Consider the following 22,238-nt stretch of genomic DNA (forward strand, 5'->3'; position numbering starts at 1 on the left):
ACTGAGTGAGTGTTTGTAGCTTGGCTGACACCGACTGGAGAGACTGAAGGTACCTGAGATTGAAAACATGGTTGCGGATGCTTGATCTGTGTTCTTGTTCCTTTATGGGCGCTTTATGTTGGATTGAATTGCGCTGCCTTGCCGTGGGAGAGGGCAGCGTCAGCTGCGCCCCGCGAAGATCCTGTCATCGCCCCATTGCTTGACCAACTGGGGGTCAGCACGGCATGCACTGAGATGATCAGACTCTGGTCAAGATGTGTACACAAAATCAAGGCCCCAAGTGGGATGGTTCCTGGTGGAGAGTGACGCTGAGGACTCCACCGGGCTCCCCCACCTTTTTCTTCTCCGCAATCCAGTTTCCTTTCCTCTCGTAATTTTCTTCAACCGTTCCCAACCCTGAGACTGAGACTTTCCGAACACCAACTGCTACCATGAAATATGCCGTCCACAAAGTCGTTCACCAAAAGGAGGAACGCCACCATGGCGTGCGTGTCTTGCCGCGAGAGCAAAGTCAAGGTCAGCAGCCATTCAGGAGCTCTTGATACAATGGCAGTGCCCCGTCTAACTGATGCTTACAGTGTGACGGGGCCCAACCTGCGTGCTCCAACTGCGCCAATCGGAATCGCGAATGTCGCTATCAAGCATTCGACAAGAGGAAGTGAGCACTAGGCAGCTTGTCTGCTATCGCATAGCTCTGACGAAAGCGCTATAGATTACCCCTCCGCGTCGCAATTGAGTTGCTTTCAAGTCGGGTAGATCAACTATGTTGCTTTATTCGAAATAACGGCTTGCAACCGCCATCCATGTCACAAGATAAGGACACCGCTCTGAAAAAGGTCCTGGAGATGCTGGGAATGGCCGAGGTAAATTCAACTTTGGCGCAGCCGGTTGGAAAACCGCTTCCAAAGGCCGATGCTCAGGACATTCCAGCGTTGCCAGACGCAGCCGAACTCTGCGCCCCTAATGTGCCTCTCGGCCAGGAACTGCCTGGGACTCAACCAAGCAACAACCAAGGCTGGAATCTCGAGCTCGGCACAGACCCATCAGTTCTACCTGCCTCTCCAAGCACGCACAATTTCCTCACGCAAGCATCCCCTAACGACCCGCTACGTGCAGCACTCGAAGGTATACCTGAACCATTCGAATTCATAATTGGCGATGACGACCAAACATTGGTGGAAGATCCCAGCGGCCCAGAGGATATAGAAGGTCTGATCGATGAGCTCTCGGACCGAGTCGGAACACTGCAAGTCGGGCCTGGAGGGCAAACGCAGTTCTACGGCCCGACATCGACATTTAACTTAGCCGATATGCTGGCTACAGCCAACTCTGGGACGAACCTCGCTCAAAATAATGCGTTGGACTGCTTAGGTCGCCTCGGAAGCAACAAACCTGTTCCTGCGGCCCTCGAAGAGCACCTAACGAATCTCTACTTCAGCTGGCAGGATCCGTCGTTCCATGTGGTGGATCGGAAGATGTACCATGAGGCCAAAGCAAAATGGTATGCCATGGGAGACACCCCGTACTACTCCGAGTCACTGCGGAATGCCATGTGAGTACCTGCGCTTCATGAAGTAATGAACATGGCGTTCTGATCTAGTCCAGGTGCGCTTTAGGAGCTTCCTTTGAGACTCGCTATCATCCGGACTTCGTAACGTTCCCAAAATCACTGGTCGATTTCTTCGGGGACCGCGCAAAAGCTCTCCTGGAAGTCGAGCTGGACTGCCCCTGCATCGCTACCGTCCAAGCTCTGGTTATATGCAGCAGCCTCGAGGTAGGGAGAGGAAGGGAAGCACGAGGGTGGCTCTACAGTGGTACGTTATACAGAAAGAGATCTATCTGGGTCCAACTTACGCTCCTAGGTATGGCGATTCGACTCGCTTTCAACTTAGCCCTACATCTGGACATGTCCTCCTACGTTTCCAGCGGAGTCATCTCTACAGCAGAAGCAGACCTGCGCCGAACAGTCTTCTGGGCTGCGTATACTGTTGACCAGTACGCTCCCTCATACTCTCCTAACAGACTCAGCTGACAGGCTCCAGCCAGCTAGGATTCCACCTCGGCCGCCCCTTCCGCACAAACATGGAAGACGTAACCGTCGGCAAGCCGACTGCCAATACTGCCCACCGAGAACAAGGCAGATGGATGCCCTACGTATCTCAGGGCTCTGTATACGCGGGAACCGGTGTCCCAGACTCCATGGAAGCAATATGCGAAGAACAAGTGACACTTTGCGAAACCATGGCGCCCATGGGCGATTTCCTGTAAGTTCGCCTCACCAAACAGCCAAAAGCACAAACCGGACGTACCCTATCCAGCTAACCGCGCCAACACCACAGCTACGGAACATCAAGTATCTCCAAAACCGTCCTGCAACGCCTCAACGAAAAAATCGTCGCAAAGCTCCTAACCTGGAAAGCGAACCTCCCGCCCTCCCTGCAAATCGACCTAGACGACACCATCGCAACTCCATACACACCCCAGATCCTCCTCCTGCACATGCAGTACCACCAAAACATCATCTACGCGCACCGTCCCTGGATGTCCAAATCGCACCTGCAGCCCCAGCCCCCACAGGGCCCGGGCCACGGGCACGCCCGCGAAATGTGCATCCAGGCGGCCCTCGCCATTGCGCGGATCCTGGCCATGTATGAGGCGCGGTATACCCTGCGCAGGGTGCACACGAAGGCGGTGGCGATCACGTCGTCCGCTGTGCTGCTGCTGCTTTTCGCGGCGGTTACGCAGTATCGGCCTTGTAGCGCCGGTGATAAGCATGGTGGGATAGCGGGGCATCTGAGTACGTGCTTTCGGGCGCTGGATGAGTTTGCGATTTCGTGGCCGAGTGCGGCGAGGGCGAAGGATCTGTTGTTGAGGCTGCAGCGGCGGTGGGAGATCAGGACGCGTTCTAATAAAGGGGGATACGGACTTGGACGAGCCTTTTCCGGTACAGAACAGCCGTTGGGTTCGGCTGGGCTTCATGGAATGAATGCTCAAGGCTTTGAAGCACCCTGCGAGCATCTAGAGCCGCAGGATATTAACATCGACACCGATATTGACTGGATGCTTATGCCTGAAGGACAGTCGTCATCTGATAATAGCGCCGCGGACCTCTACTCATTGCTTTCTAACCACGTGGCCATGCATCCGGAACGTGGGAGTATCTAAAGGTGTGCAAGTGCTCTTCATTAAGAGGGATGATCTAGGTTCTAGGGATATTGCTTGAAGACACGCCAAACGGCGCACGTCTAATCTATAAACTGCGCCCATCTCCGTCTATAACCCCGAGCTCTGCACAATAGCAACTCTAGGGGGCGCGCCCTGGACACTGACAGACGCAGGGCTTGGTGGCACTTCCCCGGTGAACCACTCGCTCGGCTCAGCTCCGAGTTCGAATTCCAGCGTCCCTCCCTCGGCAAAGATGTCGCCCCAGTCCAGCCAATTCTTTCTCCAGTTCCGCCCATTCACTTGCAGGCTCTGCACGTAGATGCTTTCGTCGCCGGTCCCATCTCCGCCGGTGGAGGTGACTTGCAGCGTCTTGCCATCGCCCAGATCAATGGTCAAAGACTCAAACCACGGCGAATGGATAAGGAAAGTGGCTTGTCCAGTGATCGGATACAAGCCAATCATGTTCCAGAGGAGCCATGTTTGCATGGCACCAGCGTCGCTGTTGCCTGGAAGGCCGGTTACGCCGGTATTGTAGTAGGACTTGGCGATGCTTCGGGACTGCTCAACAGAGAGGTCTTGCCTATTAATGTAATTGTATAGGTACGGGATGTTAAACATTCTACTCAGTCAGCTGGGCCGTGAGAGACAAGAGGGAAAGGAACTTACGGTTCGTTTGTTGGGTCGAAAATAATTCCACTGGAACCACTTGCGCCGTCAGTGAACATTGTATCCAAGCGCTCACGCATGATACTCTCGCCACCGGCCAAGTCAATGATATGCTGGAAATCATGGACACTTGTCAATGAGTATGCCCAGGAATTTGCCTGGTAGTATGGATCAGCCCAATATCCCGCGTTGGTCACCGGGTTGGTGTCGATAAAACCATCGTCGTTACGAGGAACAACAAAGCCTGAGAAGCCTAGCGACTCCAAATTTGGGTTCCAATGGTTTCGCCAGTTTCTAGACCGATTCAAGTACTTGTCCGCATCGTCATCCAAACCAAGGCCGGATGCGACCTGGTACAGAGCAAAGTCATTGCACGCATATTCAACAGCTCGGCTGACGGCGCGGGAGTAAGTAGGCGTGATGTATCCCCGCTCGATCCAGTCCGGAAGCGCTCCTCGTCCTTCCTTGGTGGAGGAGTCACGGGCCATCGAGTCGATGGGGTAATTTTCCGGGGTGACTTCGGCATCTGTTACCATTGCGCGGTAACCGTCTTCCCAATCAACGGCACCGCGCACGCCTTTGACATAGGCATCTGCGAGAACATTGTCTGCGTTCGAGCCGCCCTGTGTTCGGCCGTTGTAGTTTGAAGAGCGGCCGTCAGGCAGAAAACCATCGAAGCGCCAGATGTCAATCAAGGAGCGAATCTGCTCTTCATATGCAGTTGGTTGCAAGATGTGCATCAGTGCCGTCGCGCATCGGAAAGTATCCTTGATATGGTTAGGATTCAAACTTTGGTCACATTTAACGCAGGCTTACCCAAAACGTGAAGATATCCTGGTAATAGGGCTCGTCTGATTCCCAGCCCGGGTTCTCTCCTGTTTGATTGGTTGGAATCAAGTGCATGAAGTAAAGAGACGAGTACAGCAGAGTGAGGCTGGTCTCGTTCGTTGTTGTTGTTGTCACCTTGGAGAAAACCGTCTCCTCCCACTCAGTCTGTGCTTCGTCGACAACGGACTCGAAAGACGCTTCATCAAGCTCGTCATCAACATACTTGCAGGCTCGACTGGTGGATATCCAGGAGATTCCCACCCGGGAGATGATTTGTGTATCGTTGAAGGAGAAGACGCCTCCAACACGTGTCGACCCGGTCGAAGAACTAGCAGATTCGCTTTCCTGTTCAATGCTGCCGTCCTCATCGGTACCGGTGTACACCCGGCTCTCGTCAATGTCTTGGTCGAACCAGCCACCTGTGGAGCGTTAGTACCGAGCCAGGAGGAGCCGACACGGCTGAAGAAACATACAGAAGTAAATTGTCCAATCCGGAGAACGATTCCAGCCATTGTCATAAATTCCATACCCGGCATAATGGCCGTCGGGGAAGACAGTGAGGTTGCCACCCTTGTATCCCTGGCTCAAGCCTTGCCCTCTGAATGACGGAAGCACATGGGATACATCAACCAGGACATGGTTCTCGTCCGATTCTGGCGGGAAAGAGTATCGGTAAATGCCCGCATGAGCCGTCGCGCTCAGTTCCACAGTGACACCATCTTCTGTCTCCGCCTTGTAATATCCCACCTCTGCTTCATCAACGCCCTTACGACCGATGGTTATGTTTGAAAGAGGGTTGGTGATTTCACCGACGAGAGGTAGTTGTGAGACAGTGCCGTACTTTGGGGCACCACCGGTCCCTTGCTCGTGCATCATACTGAAACCGGAGAACTCGCCCTCGGCCAGGTATCCGGAGTATGCATCTTTTGTACCGCTGAGCAGATCGGGTCCCAGCTTTACCATCCCGAATGGCCTTGCAGCACCGGGGAAGTTGTTGCCGCCGCCTTCTGTCCCCATACTGATATAAGTGTCAGCGAAACTGCCCAAGCATTCAACAACCACGGCGGAAGCTTGACTCACAACATATTTACATGGTCCCCCAAAAGGTCCGCAGCCTCGACAGCAGTCTGAAGCTGGGATAAGACGAGGGGAACCCCCCAACCCCAAAAGCTCGACTTCATTGTGAAAAACCAAGCAAAGAAACCAATTCTCAGCTCTGTTACCCTCCCTTCTTAGGTCTCACTCATCAACAACAAAAAAAGAATATCCGCGAAAAGAGCGACAGCCCGCAATAAAAATGCGCAACGCGTCTAGGACCACCACCTCAGAACCCCGCGCGCGGGGGACTAACAATATAATAATGATAGCGATAAAAATACCCACCTCTTCAGGTGCTAGGTAAGGATCGATTCAAACGAGTGTGTATGTTTGCCAATCAAGGGAAGCCAAAAGAGCGCGATAACGAATGGACGGCGCACAGCGTTGAGGTCGAGTAAGTCGAGCTCAGCCAGTGCATCCTCGAGTCAGGTCCCCGTGGGCCAGAGCTAGGCCACTTGACGCTGGGGGAGAGCGCACATGTCGGGCTCACGGGTGTGTGTATGGAGTCGCCATTGGGTCGACAGGTTGACGAACGGCCGGGCCGGGGTGGGTGATGTGATCGTCGGGACTGGAGAAGATGGAGAAGGGCGCGGCGGATGGTGGAGCTTTAAGGTGGTCTTAGGGAAAAGGGTTGTAGGGGCACTTAGGAAGGATTGGGAAAGGGATCAGCGGTGCCTGTGTCCCCTATTTTTGTGATCGTGACGCGGGAGTCCAGACGAGACTGGATGTGATTCGGACGTTTGGACTGCATATCTAAGGCTGTCGGGCCCAGGGCGGACAGAAAAGGAAGGAACCTCAGTGGACATGATTGCAGGGCCACAGCAAGGGGGTTGTTTGTTGACTCCGGCGGAAGGAACTATTGAGCTCTAGCGATCTATACCCAGCAGACTACGGAGCACTGTGCATAGCAAAAGTAAAACACAGCATTTGTGACATGTAGACCACTAGTCTAGAACTATGCATTCCCTCCGAATACTCCAGGATCCATGCTTTTGCACAATCACCTTGTTCTTCCAATTTGCCATTTGGATCCTGCCCTGACCCATATCCAAGAATTTGCTTGGCCAGGTGCACACCATGGATGGCATGTCACACCGCGCCCTCGAGCACCAATCAGACGGCGCTGATGTGCACATGGTCCATTCTCAGGTGGACAGGAACTGCGCTCTGCATCTAGGGACCGGTATCAATCGGGAATCAGCTGCGTCAATCAAGAGGCTTATCGGGGCACCTGCTAATCCGCAGGGTTCATCGCGGTTAATTGTGACTTTTGTGGATGATCGACATGACGGCTCGAGTGAGGTTATTTGGACAGATATATCTCACGGCTTTTCATGCGGGGTTATCCTGTCAGTATAAACGTAGTCGAAAGTCGAAACTCCGAGAACGGATGCCCATAAGTATCTATCGCGATACTGCACTGTAGAAACTCATATATCCTATTATTCATTACCAACGCCCAACTATCCTCAAGCGCACCCAGACAACGCGATACCCGAACTAACCAACCAGGAGAGCAAACCACAAAACGTTTACAGCCGCCGAAAAGCAGACAAAATCTTTGAAAAGTCCGATGTCCCACTGCCACTACCTCCCCCAAGTCCCGGCATCAGGAGCCTTGGGTTGGTCATCCGGCAAAGCTGAATCGAGGTCTGCACGTCATCCGGCACAGTCATACCAGCAGCGCGGTACGACGCCAGCAGCCGCTCAAAGTAGGGCATCGCTTGTTGATACTGCTGCGACTCCAGGTACATCTTGGCTATGAGGCTAAGGATCGTGAGAACATCGGGCGATCCGATGCCGTGGTTCTGCTCCGCCCAGCTCAGGTAGCGTTGAAGCCAGGGAAGGGCGGTCCGAAGATTTGCGCCCTGGTCCTTCATGTAGGGGTTGTATCCTTGTGCAGTGAATGATCCGCGCAACGCGAACATGATGCCCATGGTGCCGACAATGCTCAGTGTTTCGGAGTGGTCGGGACCAAGGTATTCTTCTGCGGTAGCAAGGGCGCGCCGGAGCGTCTCCGAGCCGCTGGAGCCGGTATCTGGATCGAGGGACTGCATTGCTCCGCCGATCCACATGCTGCGGATGGTAAGCGGGTGATGTCTACCCAGGCGAGTGCTTGTCTCTTTTACGATATCTTCGATTGCTTCTGCTTGGGGGTCGGAGCCCGTGAAGCGCTTTAGCATGGAATTTTCACTGTTCGCTAAACGGTCGGAGAGGACTTGTTCCGCGGCGTCAAGTATGCTTGCAAGATATAGAATATGGTTCTCCCCGAGAACACGTCCAACGCTCTCGCTGTACTTGGTCATCGCCTGAATAGCTTCTGTACGCTGACCAAGTTGTGCGTGGGCCACTGCTACGCGCCGTCGAGTCTCTAGAGTATCGAGGTGGTCGTCGCCAACTTGCATTTGTTGACGTGCTAGCACGTTCGAGCAGATAGACTCGCCTTCTTGTGCTTTCCCTAGACGAGACAAGAACTCGCCTGCTATACCCTCTGACTTCATTGCAAGCTCGTGTCGCCTGCCGAGCACTCGCTGGGAATTGTGGCACACCCAATCGGCCCATTCTTTTCCCTTGACAAGACACCCAGCGTTTAGCTCTATGTCCGCCAGATAGTAGCCTGCTAGCAGAGTGCTGTAGTGGTCCTGTCCAAGAGAGCGGTGATGCTCTTGGAATATCGAATATTGCACTCGCCTTGCGTCATCCCATTTCCACTCATTCATATGCTTCGCTACCTGAACCGATCGTGGATCTCTGTCGGCGGGCTTGAAGAGCGTCCCGATAATCTGTGCCTCGGCCGGGTTCGGTGTACGAGGGGGCCCTGAGTACGGCAAACTGCTATTAAGATGCATTCTCGGTGGAAGAGGAGGGCCCGAGCTCGGGGAGGTGGAAGGCTGAGGGACGAATCCCCGTTCAGCAAGGAGGACCTGATCTGCAATGTCTCTGATATTTCCTTGAATCAGCCTGTACATCGCTCCCCGGCCGCTGACTTTGCACATCTGCGAGTGATCTGCATCTAGCTTGAGAGTCGTCTCGCGCTGTCCGGGAAGGCCGAGGATGGCTGACTCTTCATCAACCACAAGCTGCTATAGTTAGCCATAATCCCCAACACGGGGACGCGGCTGCTTACATGGCTCACTGACGCCGGACCACTGCCCCCTAAGAACACTTCTTTGCCCTCAACAAAGCTAACGATCTGATAGTCCTCGAGTTGTTGCTTGAAATGGCGAGACATATCTCTGGTGAAAAGTGAATTCTCTTCAAGGCACCTGAGCAAGTCATTTTTGGCATGGCCTTTGGAGATGAATTTTGCGACGTTGGCGGCGATTCTTCCCAGTTCAACGCCCTTGGCGCCTCTGTGTGGAGTGCCAAAGAAGACAATGCCACAAGTGTCGGTGCGGATGTGCGTATACTTCCGGTTTTCGTGGGCGTTGAGCAGTGCCTGCAGCGGTCAGTACAAACCTTTCTACCTTCGACTTTCGAGCACGGACTTGCTTGACGACCAAACCTCCCAAACTGTGACAGACCCAGATAATTTTCGGGGCCCTCGCAGCCTAGATCAGGATCAGCGTTATCACTCGATACGAAGTGACCGGCTTCCGTACCCTCTGCTCTTTTCGCTCCAGGTCCACCAGATTCAGCAAAGTATCCGCATGGTCTTTGATACTAGCAGTAGACATGGTCCTGGCATCGGTAACGGTCGAGTTGTAGCCATAGACGAAGACGCGTGTGTCGGGGATGTCTCGCGGAAGATAGTCTCGAGGCCAAAACGTGCCATTTTCGTGGGTCCAAGTCTGGAAAGGATGGTCGTTGCGCGCGCGAGGGTTCAGCCCATGGACGAAGACGAAGCTAGCCAGCAACCGTCGGTATTAGTATGGGGCAAGCGGCGGAGACAGGGCGAGAGACCTACTCGATAAGCGGGGCCCCGGATGGGGTATACACCCTCTCGAGAAATGGATATTCCAGGTTTATAGTGGCCTATAAACTTAGCAGCGGCCCTGGAACGTGGGAAAGGGAAACAGTACGCACCATTTCGCGATGAAACAGTCGCCCTCACAGCATGGGCGAGATGAAAAGAAGTCGGTACGAACGAGTCTCAGCTTCTGGTGATAAGGAGAACTCATCTTCAGCCGCGAGGGCCCCGTCATGTGATAAACAAGGCTGTTTTGAGGGGGAAAGCGAGTCATTTTGCCCAATCGCTTCAGAGTGCCTGGGGTGGGCGTTCGTGATCAACAGGTGGGAGGAGAGGCAGCAAAAGCAGTAAAAAGAGGCGAGAGAACCCTGATCTGGAGAAATGGCGCTCTCATTGGCGCGAACCCCTGTCAGTTCCTGTCTCATCCTGCTTAGCGCTTATCCCACGGTCTTGAGGTATCATCACTCACAGCCTCAGTCGCAGCTTGTACGACGAGGCGAAGGCGATGGACATTTCGACATTGGAGGTGCTGGAGTCTGGACTTGAGCGTGGGTGTGGCTGATGCAGGTTTGATTGCTGTCTTACTCCGGACTCTCAGCCTGCCGACCCTGCGACTCGCTCGACCCCTTGCTAAAAATAATACACGGGTATCCATTCTTGATCAATTTAAGCTCTCATGGTGCCTCTCAAATGGCGCTCGCCACGTTCCGTAGGATTGTTGAACATCGTTACAGCGTCACTTTGCTGTGTCTTGAGCTGTAGGATCATCGTCAAGACACTCTGCATGAGACCAAGTCCAATCTCATAAACTCCCAGACAGTCTTATATGACGAAACCGTGAGACAAAGAGCCAATGGGGAGGTTTGGCTATAACCCCTTGTGGTAGCGGTCAACCTGGAGAGTATTCCAAGGTTAGGAAAGAGTCATGGAGGCTGGCTGTGTGCATTCCGTAATTCACGCACCAAACAAGGTGGCGGACCGAAACAAGCAAATCCAATCACCAGAGCAACGTTTTGTCTCTCACTTGCAGTGAACAATTGAGACACCATCACTGTTTGTCTCATGAAGACTAGGAGTCATCCCCCGCTGCAAGACTTTATCAAAACTTGATAAGTTGTTGTAGGCCAAGGGTTTCGATTGGATTGTTCAATCTATTTAATCCACCTTGCCTGAAGTGATGGGGCTCACCACATTGCTGTACCTCTACGCCCTTTGTGTCTCCTTCCTTCTGGGGCCTGGCCTTGGTGCAGCTTCGGAATGCACGTTTCCACCTCTCATTGATGCCACGCAAAGTGAGCTTCAGACAGGCCTTCGCCTGGGTTGCTTCACCAGTGCAGATCTGGTCAGAGTCAGTCCTCCTCCGCTGACATCTGCTGCTCAGATGCTAATGCTGCAACCAGGCTTACATTGCACGAATTCATGAGATCAACTCGAAGCTCAATCCCGTCCTGGAAGTCAATCCGGAAGCCATGGAGATTGCTGAGCAACTTGATCTGGAGAGACAGCAAGGCACAACCCGTGGGTATGTTAGACCTTAATTGAACCACACAATAAAAGCTGATTGACACCGTACTAGCCCTCTTCACGGACTCCCAATTCTTGTCAAGGATTTGATAGCAACTGACGATCGGATGGAAACAACGGGTATGTGGCTGATTTGTCTCACAACGACAGAGTTGGTGTACTAACTCGTCGTCCGCTCCAGCTGGCTCCTATGCACTGGTCGGAACGAAGGTTCCAGCCGACGCGACAGTGGTCGCAAATCTCAGGAAAAGCGGCGCAATAATTCTCGGCAAAACAAGCCTGTCGGAATGGGCGAATACTCGCTCTACCAATTCATCGAATGGCTGGAATGCTGTAGGTGGCCAGACGTACGCTGCTTATTATGAGGAGCAGGATCCAAGTGGGAGCTCGAGTGGCAGCGCAGTATCGGCCGACTTGGGGCTTGCCTTTGCAGCCCTGGGGACAGAAGTGAGAGTGACCCTCTACATATAACCCGTCGTGACACCATGCTAACTCTCATTTGAAGACCGTTGGTAGTATTATACTGCCTGCCGAGAAGAGTAATATCGTTGGGATAAAGCCCACCGTCGGTCTGACGTCGCGATATATGGTAGTGCCCGTCAGCGAGCACTTGGATACGATTGGGCCGATGGCAAGGACAGTCCGCGACGCAGCCTTGGTACTTCAAGTAATCGCAGGTCAAGATGCAAGCGACAACTATACATCGTCTTCGCCATTTCAGGGCGCACTTCCTAAGTATATCGCGGCCTGCGACATGAGAGGTCTGCATGGCAAACGGATAGGGATTCCCCGAAATGTTCTCAGTGCCCTGCCTCGCAGATACTACCGTTCGGCCGGCCCAGTTCTGTCCTCGTTTGAAAGAGCTGTTGGATCAATCAGAAACGCCGGGGCGATTATTGTCGAAGACGCCAACTTCACTGCTTATGAGTCGTATCTGCAAACGCAGCTCCCGCAATTGGTGATTGCAGCGGACATGCTCAGCGGATTTTCAGCCTATCTCGCGGGACTGACCAGTAACCATAACAAGCTTCGTGGACTGGAGGACATACGCAACTACACGCGGAATAGCGCTGAAGAGGATTATCCATCGCGGAACACGGAGCTATGGGACCTGGCCATTGCTGCCGGGCTGAATAATTCATCCCCAACTTTCTGGCCCATTTATCAGCAATCTCTGTTTTTCGGCGAGGAAGGGGGTCTTCTGGGTGCGCTATCGCGACATAATCTTGATGCCGTCGTCCTCCCATCCTCGTTGGCATCGGACATTCCCGGCATCATCGGCACGCCAATCATCACCGTCCCATTTGACTCGTTTCCTGCCAACGCATCTGTTGAGTATAACGGGCGAGGGGACCTAGTTGACGCGGCACCGGGAATTCCACTGGGAATTAGTTTCCTAGGGCCAAAGTGGAGCGAAGAGTCACTCATCGCAATGGCCTATGCGTTTGAGCAGCGAACAGCCGCAAGGGGAAGACTCCAACGCGTGGTTGAACCACTGGTAGAGTTAGAAGATGTGGTGGGTTAAATAACCGGATCCGCTATATATCCTACGTGGATCAAGACCGTCATGTCGAAACCGCAAAGCAAGACAAATGCCTGCATAGTTTATACCCGGCATTATTCGCAAACTGTATCTAATCTAGCATGCCGCTTCGAATAAACAATATATTGCATATTTAACAATTCATGAGCTTCGCCCAGTCCACGGCTTTCAAATTCAATGTTGTCAATGTTGACTACCTAAAGCGGCTTAGTGGGCATTTGCGATGAGAGCCGCGCGGGGCGCCGGCGGAGACGTTTTGCAGCAGGACTCCCCCGCGTCCGTTTCCCTCAACGCAACACGCGGAAAACTCACAGACTTCTTCCTCGCTCTACATGGAAGACCTCGAGAGCAAATGCGCATCCCTGCGCACCAAAATAGCGGCCACCGAAGCGCAACTCGCGAAGCTCAAGCGCGAGCTCCAAGAAGCGGAGGATGCCCGATCCCAGAATGCCGCAGCCGCGGCCGCGACCGCGAATGCAACCACCAAAGAACAGCCCCAAACGAGGTCTAGGTGGCCGTTATCTGGGGAAGAGTACCGGCGGTATGGGAGACAGATGATTGTGACGCAGCTGGGGCTGCAGGGTGAGTGACCAAGGATTGATTACGAGGTTGAGTCTCTGGGCTAATGAAGTCTTTCCTCTCCAATGCAGGGCAACTGAAACTCCGAAATGCGAAGGTTTTGGTTGTTGGAGCAGGTGGGCTAGGATGCCCGGCTGCGCTGTATCTTGCTGGTGCTGGGGTTGGGACAATCGGGCTTGTTGACGGCGACACCGTGGAGTCGTCGAATTTGCATCGCCAGGTGCTGCATCGGAGTAAGAATGTGGGAAAGCTCAAGGTCGACAGTGCCATCGAGTATCTACAAGAGTGGGTTCTGATCCTGGAGCATGATGTCTGCCAGTTACTGATGCTTCGATCTTCCGACTTAGATTGAATCCGCACCCGACGTATATTGCGCACCGCGCACATCTCGCACCGCAAGAAGCACCGGATATCTTTGGGAATTACGACTTGATTCTTGATTGCACGGATAATCCGGCGTCGCGGTACCTTATTTCGGATACAGCTGTATTACTGGGCAAACCGTTGGTTTCAGCATCCGCTCTACGAACCGAAGGACAGCTCATGGTGCTGAATAACCCCCCGCGACCGGCTGGAAGCAAGACAGGAGGCCCATGTTACCGCTGTGTCTTTCCTAGACCACCGCCGGCGAACAGTGTAACAAGCTGCGCAGATGGTGGAATTCTCGGACCGGTGGTTGGCACAATGGGGTTATTGCAGGCTTTGGAAGCGATCAAAGTTCTCTCCTCGACCGAAGAAAAAGCCGAAGCCACGCCGCCATCTCTCTTGATATTCTCGGCGTATTCGACCCCGCAGTTCCGGGCAATCAAGCTACGATCCCGGCGTCCCAACTGCGCGGTATGTTCTGCCGAAGCGACCGTGACGTTGGAAAGCGTGAGGTCGGGCTCGATGGACTATGTCTTCTTTTGCGGGACGGTCGATCCGGAAGATAGCCTTTCCCCGGAGGAGCGTGTTACTCCTTTGCAATACCGGAATGGTGAAAGCACTGGGCCCGGCAGGCATGTTATTGATGTACGGGAAAAAGTCCAGTTCGACATCTGCAGTCTGGAAAACAGCATCAATATCCCAATGTCGACTATCCTTGCTTCCGCTTATAGCGCACCGGCGAAAGATGCCGACGGACAGAAGCCCCTGCCTTCGTGGCTACCATCTCAGATCACCGATGACGCAAACAATCCGATCTATGTGGTATGTCGGCAGGGTAATGATTCGCAAACGGTGGTCAGAACGTTGAAGGAATTGGGACTGCATCGCGGAGGCGAGCGTGTCGTAGTCGATATCAAGGGCGGATTTCGATCCTGGCGGGAACAGGTCGATCCGGATTGGCCTGAATATTGAGAAAGAGTCGATCGTGGACAAGAGACGTGCATGCAATAGAATCAACATCTAGACGAAAGGGGTATATCGAACAAACCACAGGAGGAAAGGACAGCAGAGATAGAACGAGTGGGAAAGAACGTGGTACATCATCCCATAGCAACAGGGGTCTCGTCCAACCAGGCCCACTGCACCGTCACCCTACCCTCTGCCAAATCGCCAAGTTCCTCAAACACAGACGACGAAACATCCAGGTCATCGACGTTGCACCCAGGACAACGATCCACGACCTTAACATCCACACTGCTATCGCCCCTTCTTATTCGCAACTTCAGCCCGCAAAGCGGATTCTCGTTGGGGTTTCCAGAAGTAAGTGCGGCATCGAATACGACATGCGAAACTGCACAGATTTTCTCGGAGGAAGTGCTTGTTATCCCGCACGATCCAAGACCGGGGTCGTAGTATGTCAGGTCGCCGGTGTAGGGGCCGCCGTTGGAGGTTGGGAGAGGGTCATTGGAGCTGGTTGTGTTGGTAGGATTGTCAGTAGAGTTTCCTCCATCATCCAATAGTCTATAAGAAGAATATAATTCATGGGTCAATCAAGGAAAGACGCAAGGGATATCAATTGAAGGCGTGCTCATGCAACCCCAGATTTCGGACTTACCCCTTTCCATTACGTCTCGTCAACCCCACAGCAAGACCGATGATGAGTGCGAGAAGCGCGAGCGATGCGACTAGAGCCGCGATTATGACGCGCTTCTTTTTAGTCGAAGACTGACCCCATCTTTGTTGCAATTGTTGCCATAACGTCAGTTTGTGTTGGGGTGCTGCGGGCTGGTTTTCGGTCGCGACCGCGGGCTCGGCCGTTTTCTCAAGGTCGCTGGACGAATCTGCAATTGGTGGAGGTGCGGCGACGGCGGAATTTGGAACTGGTTTCCGCTTAGGAACTCCAGATGGAGGGCCGTTTATTGCTGATGACATCGTGGGGCGTCAGCGTGCAGATGCATTTTGCGTCGATAGATAAAGATCGGGACGGGGGACTGTTCCTTAAAAGGCGGCGATGGCTGGCAAACAGCAGGGGTTGTGATAGACGGTTACACCGGGGCTTTCCCCGAGTCCCTGACTAGCCGTATTTGAATCGATATCGATCATTGAGGTCAATTAATTGGCGTTAATCCGTTGGAAAGGCTTGGGAGGCTTCAGTGGCTTGCAAGTTGCCGATAACCGAGCCCAGAGAGGACTGCACAACCGCCCTCGTCCCTTCCTTTTCCTATAGACAAATTCCATTATTTGGTGGAATGTGATCCTGTCTATTATTTCTCCATAAGCCAGAAGTACAATCCTTAGTGACTGAAGAACAGATCTGACTACTATATCGTGGGTACTTGGCTCTTCTTGGCGCTGTACAGAGCGGCCCACATTGTTGTCTTCACTCCGCAATCTCTGCTTTCGTCATTATTTCCTTCGTCCAACAGCTGCACTATTCCGGGCAACATACGCTGCGCATCAACGGGAACCATACACTGCGTGCTGAGCTCAACCATCGCGGTAACCCAGTCGTTGTTCCCAGCGGTGGAAACGGGCCAGACGACCACTCATCCATGACTTAGGCTTCGGGAACCGAGGTTTTGGAGGATCGCGATAAATGCGGGGAGGATTTCTTGGTTACAAAATACAATATGGCAGAACAGCCTTCTTCGCGCGACTTCGCCTACGAAAATGGCGCCGATCGGAAATCCGTCACGCGTCCGAGCCTTACGGACAGGGCCAAGTCGGCGTGGAACAAGACCGGGCTGGACCGACAGTCAATCATGCTGATGGTCAAGTGAGGCTTCTTTTTGACAAGCCTTGTAGTAGTGTGCTAATCGAAATTACAGGGGCGCAATACCCCCAACCATTGGGCTCGCAATGTGAGTCTTCTACGCTTTTGTGCTACTCTGATTTGACTGACAACTCGAAGGTATCAGGCCGACGGGGTCGCAGCATATTTCACTACTTCTGGATACTTGATAGCTATCATATCAGTATTGGGCTTCGCTATCATGCCCCGCGCTAAGTTCGTTCAGATGATGTTGCTCGATGTCCTGGCCGTCTGCGTAGCAGCGGCTGTGAATCTCCTGATGATGTATGCAACCGTCAAGGCACGCGAGCATTCAACCGGTTCGAACGAGTCCCAAGCTGGTAGCTCAGGTTTTCCGCCATACAATTCGTCTGCCTCAGTCACCAGCGGCGTATTCTTATTCTTTCAGACATACCTCGTCCATTCGCTGAGGGCCAATTATCAGCAGTTTCAATTCCCCGTCATCATCTACTCCATTGTGGCCAACGTCACCTTTTCATTTGCACCTCTTTTGTCAACCATGCCCGCAGCGATGTCTATGGTCCGTCGCATTCTCGAGGCTGCGTTAATAGGGCTGGGGCTTGCTACTGGGGTATCCTTTTTCATCTTTCCACTTTCCTGCCGAACAGTGGTGTTCAAGCAAATGGCAGGCTATATCAACGCTTTAAGATCAGCCCTGCAAGCTCATACGGCCTATTTCGAAGCCCTGGAGAGCGAAAACGTGTTTGGGCGGACAGCAACCTATGACTCGACTGTGGAAAAGATTGACGAGCATGGGAAAGTCTATTCCCCGGAAGCAGCGACAATACGAAAAGCTGTACAGAAGATCACAGAGCTTCATGGAAAGATGAGCGGTGACCTGACTTTCGCAAAACGTGAGGTTGCCATAGGTGAACTTGGGCCGGATGACCTTCAATCTATCTTCCGCCATCTTCGTCAGGCGATGGTACCCGTTGTCGGACTTAGCTTTGTTGTGGATATCTTTGAGCGATTATCAGAATACAATAAATGGAACGACCCGATTGATCCCTCGTCTGTCATATCCGGTGACCTTCGCGACCGTGCGATACACGAGTGGCATGAGATTATGAGCGCTGTCCATGATCCGTTTGTCTCTATGATCCAAACAATTGACGAAGGTCTGCAACATGTTGCTTTGACTCTGAACCTGACACCGGCACCGAAGAACAGAAATACAGACCCTGAGGCATCAGGAAACCTAGGGCCCGGGGACGAAGGATTCAGTGCCCATATGGAAAAGAAGCTCTCTGATTTCAAAATAGCCAAGCGGCTTGCGCTGCGGACATGGAGCGAGGAAAAAGGCATCACCCTGCCGCCGGATTTCTTCGAGCATCCTGCGACCGCACACCTGGAAATGGAAGATATACCTGTGGACGGAGCCGTGAACAGAGATCGTGCTCGGAGGCAACTGTATCTTTTTCTTTATGTATGTTTTTATCCCCCTCCATTTAAAAAGTCGTGCTAATCAGGACTAGATGGAGCAACTACTGGCCTCCACCGGCCATGTCGTCCTCGACTTTGTTCGATATGCCGACCGCAAACGAGAGAGCGGGAAAGTCTCGAGAACAAGATTGGTTATTCCCGGTAGTAAACGCCTTCGCAAATGGGCTCTAAGTATTTTCAATACCGAGGATTCCCACGGAGAGGACCACTTGGGCGATGTGAATGCGCACAACGGCACGCTTCAACTTGGCGAGGCGTATACAACCAGGAAAGACCCAGAGCATCTACCGCCAGAAACAGCGTTTCAGAGATTCGGAGATAAGATCAGGCGACTTGCAGCAATGCTTCGTTCCCCACAGTCGGCCTATGGCTTCCGTGTTGCATGCGCCACCATGACCATCGCGGTTGTCTATTTTATTCGTGATACGCAAGAATTCTTCATCAGGCAGCGATTTGTCTGGGCCATCATTATGGTCAACCTCAGTATGTCTCCGACATCTGGGCAAAGCATTTTTGGTTTCGCTCTTCGTATTGTTGGGACTATCTTGGCAATGACGCTCAGTTTGCTCTGCTGGTATATTCCTGGGAAACAGACTCCTGGTATTCTCGTTTTCTTTTTCGTCTTTGTCGCTGCTACGTTCTATATACCAGTCAAGCAGTTCCGTTTTCGAATTGCCGGCATCATTACTGTTATATCTACGGCTATGATAGTGGGGTATGAGCTCCAGGCTCGCAAGATTGGGGAGCAAAACGTCAGCGCAAATGGGCAGACGTACTATCCGATTTATCTTCTAGCACCGTATCGACTTGCTGTCGTGACGGGAGGTATTGCAGTTGCCTTCTTCTGGACGTTCTTTCCATACCCAATATCGGAGCATTCGGTCCTTCGACAAAATCTAGGGTCGAGCTTATACCTTCTCGCCAATTACTACTCCATCATTCATGAAACGGTCACTGCACGAATGCGAGGCGATGAGGGCGACATCGCCCTCAAGACCCCCGCTGGAAGGCGGCTTCTGAAAGCGCGAAACCAAGTCTTTTCAAAGCAGATGATCATGCTGAGCAGTCTCCGCACATACTCCGAGTTTCTCAAGTGGGAAGTGCCCATTGGCGGCCGATTTCCTAAACAGCAGTACGACAGAATCATTACCTGCATTGAGAAGTATGTTGTTCGCTTGCCTGTTTCTGAGAGTTTGTGTACTAACCTTAGGCTTAGCATTGTCAACTACCTCAGTCTTCTGGGGTATGCCTCAGACTCGCTCAAGCAGCTCGGTAGCGATGATGAATCTGACTCGGCATGGCTTAATGACCTGAAGAGGTTGATCGCCAGCGCGCGGATTACGACGCACCAGGTGACATCGGTGTTATGCCTTCTATCTGCCAGCCTCACAAATCAGCAACCTCTACCACCTTTCCTGAAGACACCCAAGCCATACAGCTTTTCGAAAAGACTGGAACAGCTGGACAAAGATATATTGAGTCTCAGACATATTGCAGAGCCAGGGTTCGCGACGTTCTCAGTCCTACAAATTTCCACTCGCTGCATCGTTGGTGACGTGGAGATACTTATGAAGTATGTCACTTTCTGCTATTGATAGAAAACGCTCTAACTTAGTGTAATAGGGATGTAAAGACCCTTGTTGGTGAACTTGATTTTTCATTCCACGCCTTGAGTGCCCGTCACAGCAGCGTCTCAACTGGGGATGTTTCGCGAGCACCATCAAGAGCTACGGCGCGAAACAAGCTCGACTAGAGGTATATACCTAGCTAAAACTTTTGGACTTATAGAAGCAAGAAATTCAAGACAGACTTATATTTTCACCTTCTATGGTATCGGGCTCTTCAAGTACCGTGCCGCTTGTGCTGATTCTCTGCAGGGTAGACAAAACCGGCTTTGGCGCATAACTGCATAGCTCCACGCCAGTAATCATCCGAAAAGCTGCATTATTACGTCCATTACGTACTATCTCTCACTGTTTTGCAGGAAAGGTGTTTGAGAAGATGTTGTTATCCGCGGCACTGTGTCTGTGCTTGCATGCCAGACGTTTCCAGCGACGAATAATATCGCTGAAGATAAGTGTGTGCCATATGCCCAAGGGGAATGGAATGCTGAGCAGTCACACTTGGATCAATCAAACCTACAACAGATAATCGTTCGGTGTATTTTGTGATCCACCTGCAATAATTTCCGACCAAGCTCTGGGCGCCCCAACACACAATGAGTGGATTTAACGCGAATACAGGGCCGCCTAGCTCGAACTATATGATACGGATAGCTTCGGCATATTGGTCTCGAAACCGCGACCAAGTATCAGGACCGGCAAGAGACCATCTCCGATGAAATAACCCGCTTGATAGCCTGGTGGATTTTCTGCCGGATGAGGGCAGAATCTATCGAGCTCGGTCATGCCGATGACGGATTCAGGACACAGTTGCACGAAAATCCCAGCACGGAAGATCTGGTGGAAAGCATCTACCTGGAGCAACCCCCATTCTCTGACACATCGGCGGATTTAGAGAGCATCATCTGGCGGCCCAGGCTTAGGGAATGGCTCGTTTTGAGCTGCGTCTCCCTCGTGGCGATGCTAGATGCATTTGACGCGACTATGATGGTGCCCATAATACCGGTATGTTTCTTGGTTGTTTGTTTCCTCCTGTCTTTAGCGGTCTCAACATGTAGCCTTCTGTCTGCAGGTTCTATCAGCCGTCTTTGAGCAGCCACTTCGCAGCGTTCTCTGGGTGGACACATCGTACCTTTTCGCAAGTGCAGCGAGCCAGCCGATATTCGCCATGTTGTCCGAAGTCTTTGGTCAGGGACCGATTCTGATTGTTGCCGTCGTGATAGCCACAGCCGGGACCGGGGTATGCAGCGGCTCCTTGAACGTTCCAAGTCTAGTCGTAGGCCGACTAGTCCAAGGGGCGGGCAATGGTGGTGCAATGGCTGTCTCGTCACTACTGGTGACTGACCTCATTCCGTATCCGCATCGAGTACGGTTCTCCGACTACATCTGTCGAGCTTGGGCGTTTGGGGCGATGCTTGGACCGGTAACCGGAGGGTTCTTCGCTCATTACGGGAATTGGAACTGGACGTTCTACTTCAGCTATATTTTCTGTGCCTTGAGTCTCCTTGTGGTGCCCTTTGCGGTCGACTTGAAGGAGTGCAAGAGCATTGCTAGACACGCAGCGCGTGAAATGGATTGGATAGGGGCTGTCTTGACATTGCTTGGGACTGGGTCACTCCTGTGCGCAGTTAGCTGGGTAGGGCGACCGCTCACCGGATGGGATGACTGGCGCATCCTGGTTACCAGTTGCATTGGAGGGTCAGCAGTTGTGGTGCTGGTGCTTTATGAGAGCATCTGGGCATCGCAACCGCTGTTCAATCTCGGAATATTCAGTTCAATATCAAAGATCATGCTGTACATTGGCAGTTTACTGCATGGGCTCTTGGTAAGTATAACTATCCTGTGATCATCCACGGTTTGCTGACAGTTCCAGGTCCTCTGGCATCTGCAGGGCCTTTCCATGTATCTATTCCTAGGCAAGGAGTTTTCATCACCCTCTACCGGGGTAAGCCTCATGGCGGTTACCGCACCTACTTTACCAACACTCCTTCTCACAGCGAAACTTGGAATTGGCAGATACCCTATCCGCCCACGATGGATTGTCCGCGCAGGCTGGACCCTGAATATTCTCGTATCAGGTTGCTTCATACTCTTTGACGCCAATACGCCGACACCCGGCTGGGTCTTCATCTTCCTTACCACCGGAATCAGCCACGCTCTTCTTATCTCTGGCTACAATACATGCTCACAAACCGAGTCACCCGTTCGCAAACGCGACGAACACGACGGTCGGCAAGCGATGCGAAGGGGTAGAAGCAGTAGCACTGCCTTTGCTATCTTGATGTACTCTATCTTTAGAACATGGGGGATGTGTATTGCTGTTCCCGTTGGCGGGTCTATCGTTCTGACGCAGATGGTCCAAGAGATCGATACGAATGGAAGTGCTGCTGGAGCGTCCGGCTCGTTGGTCTCGAAGGCCGGAATTGTGCTGACTCCGGAGAACAGGGAGGAGCTGGGTCGTTTGTTTCTGGGCAGCTTTGGCGTGTTGTGGCGGTTCTTCATGGGGGCTTCTGCTCTGGGGGGATTGTCTTCGCTGCTGATCCGGTGATGCCTACCGAGTCTTAGTCAATGATGCCCAATGTCTTGTCTGTGTAGTGTAGCCGCCAGCCAGCGGGTAGGAGCGCTCCTTCCTCTTTCGGCGGTGCCTGCCCTCCAGCGAGTGCTTTCCAGCCTGCCATTGAC

General features: G+C 52.6%; 8 protein-coding genes across 8 annotated transcripts; 5 read left to right on the plus strand and 3 right to left on the minus strand.

Annotated features, from left to right (window-relative positions):
- Positions 1-480: 480 nt before the first annotated feature.
- Positions 481-3,165, plus strand: DSM5745_05683 (uncharacterized protein; the record flags this gene model as incomplete). The annotated part of the gene is made up of 7 exons (XM_026747699.1): positions 481-516; positions 579-658; positions 713-1,552; positions 1,606-1,814; positions 1,863-1,995; positions 2,043-2,264; positions 2,340-3,165. The coding sequence occupies 7 exons, from the start codon at positions 481-483 to the stop codon at positions 3,163-3,165; spliced, it is 2,346 nt and encodes a 781-aa protein (XP_026603531.1).
- Positions 3,166-3,273: 108 nt separating this feature from the next.
- DSM5745_05684 (alpha-1,2-mannosidase family protein) lies at positions 3,274-5,676 on the minus strand (the record flags this gene model as incomplete). The annotated part of the gene is made up of 4 exons (XM_026747700.1): positions 3,274-3,745; positions 3,832-4,598; positions 4,648-5,078; positions 5,133-5,676. 4 exons carry the CDS (start codon positions 5,674-5,676, stop codon positions 3,274-3,276), a joined length of 2,214 nt encoding a protein of 737 aa, XP_026603532.1.
- A 1,613-nt stretch (positions 5,677-7,289) lies between these two features.
- On the minus strand, positions 7,290-9,786 carry DSM5745_05685 (LipA and NB-ARC domain protein; the record flags this gene model as incomplete). The annotated part of the gene is made up of 6 exons (XM_026747701.1): positions 7,290-8,837; positions 8,885-9,196; positions 9,246-9,308; positions 9,360-9,603; positions 9,665-9,732; positions 9,784-9,786. 6 exons carry the CDS (start codon positions 9,784-9,786, stop codon positions 7,290-7,292), a joined length of 2,238 nt encoding a protein of 745 aa, XP_026603533.1.
- A 1,058-nt stretch (positions 9,787-10,844) lies between these two features.
- On the plus strand, positions 10,845-12,716 carry DSM5745_05686 (putative amidase; the record flags this gene model as incomplete). The annotated part of the gene is made up of 5 exons (XM_026747702.1): positions 10,845-11,015; positions 11,068-11,189; positions 11,244-11,311; positions 11,373-11,638; positions 11,697-12,716. 5 exons carry the CDS (start codon positions 10,845-10,847, stop codon positions 12,714-12,716), a joined length of 1,647 nt encoding a protein of 548 aa, XP_026603534.1.
- A 350-nt stretch (positions 12,717-13,066) lies between these two features.
- Positions 13,067-14,651, plus strand: DSM5745_05687 (HesA/MoeB/ThiF family protein; the record flags this gene model as incomplete). Its single annotated transcript, XM_026747703.1, has 3 exons — positions 13,067-13,316; positions 13,385-13,598; positions 13,661-14,651. The coding sequence occupies 3 exons, from the start codon at positions 13,067-13,069 to the stop codon at positions 14,649-14,651; spliced, it is 1,455 nt and encodes a 484-aa protein (XP_026603535.1).
- Positions 14,652-14,779: 128 nt separating this feature from the next.
- On the minus strand, positions 14,780-15,611 carry DSM5745_05688 (RlpA-like double-psi beta-barrel domain-containing protein; the record flags this gene model as incomplete). Its single annotated transcript, XM_026747704.1, has 2 exons — positions 14,780-15,200; positions 15,295-15,611. The coding sequence occupies 2 exons, from the start codon at positions 15,609-15,611 to the stop codon at positions 14,780-14,782; spliced, it is 738 nt and encodes a 245-aa protein (XP_026603536.1).
- A 698-nt stretch (positions 15,612-16,309) lies between these two features.
- Positions 16,310-19,687, plus strand: DSM5745_05689 (uncharacterized protein; the record flags this gene model as incomplete). The annotated part of the gene is made up of 6 exons (XM_026747705.1): positions 16,310-16,455; positions 16,508-16,540; positions 16,591-17,917; positions 17,967-19,096; positions 19,151-19,507; positions 19,558-19,687. 6 exons carry the CDS (start codon positions 16,310-16,312, stop codon positions 19,685-19,687), a joined length of 3,123 nt encoding a protein of 1,040 aa, XP_026603537.1.
- Positions 19,688-20,312: 625 nt separating this feature from the next.
- DSM5745_05690 (uncharacterized protein) lies at positions 20,313-22,104 on the plus strand (the record flags this gene model as incomplete). Its single annotated transcript, XM_026747706.1, has 3 exons — positions 20,313-20,561; positions 20,629-21,381; positions 21,430-22,104. 3 exons carry the CDS (start codon positions 20,313-20,315, stop codon positions 22,102-22,104), a joined length of 1,677 nt encoding a protein of 558 aa, XP_026603538.1.
- Between the last annotated feature and the right edge of the window lie 134 nt (positions 22,105-22,238).

Source organism: Aspergillus mulundensis (genome assembly GCF_003369625.1).
Source record: "Aspergillus mulundensis strain DSM 5745 chromosome Unknown scaffold_5, whole genome shotgun sequence".
Classification (NCBI taxonomy): domain Eukaryota; kingdom Fungi; phylum Ascomycota; class Eurotiomycetes; order Eurotiales; family Aspergillaceae; genus Aspergillus; species Aspergillus mulundensis.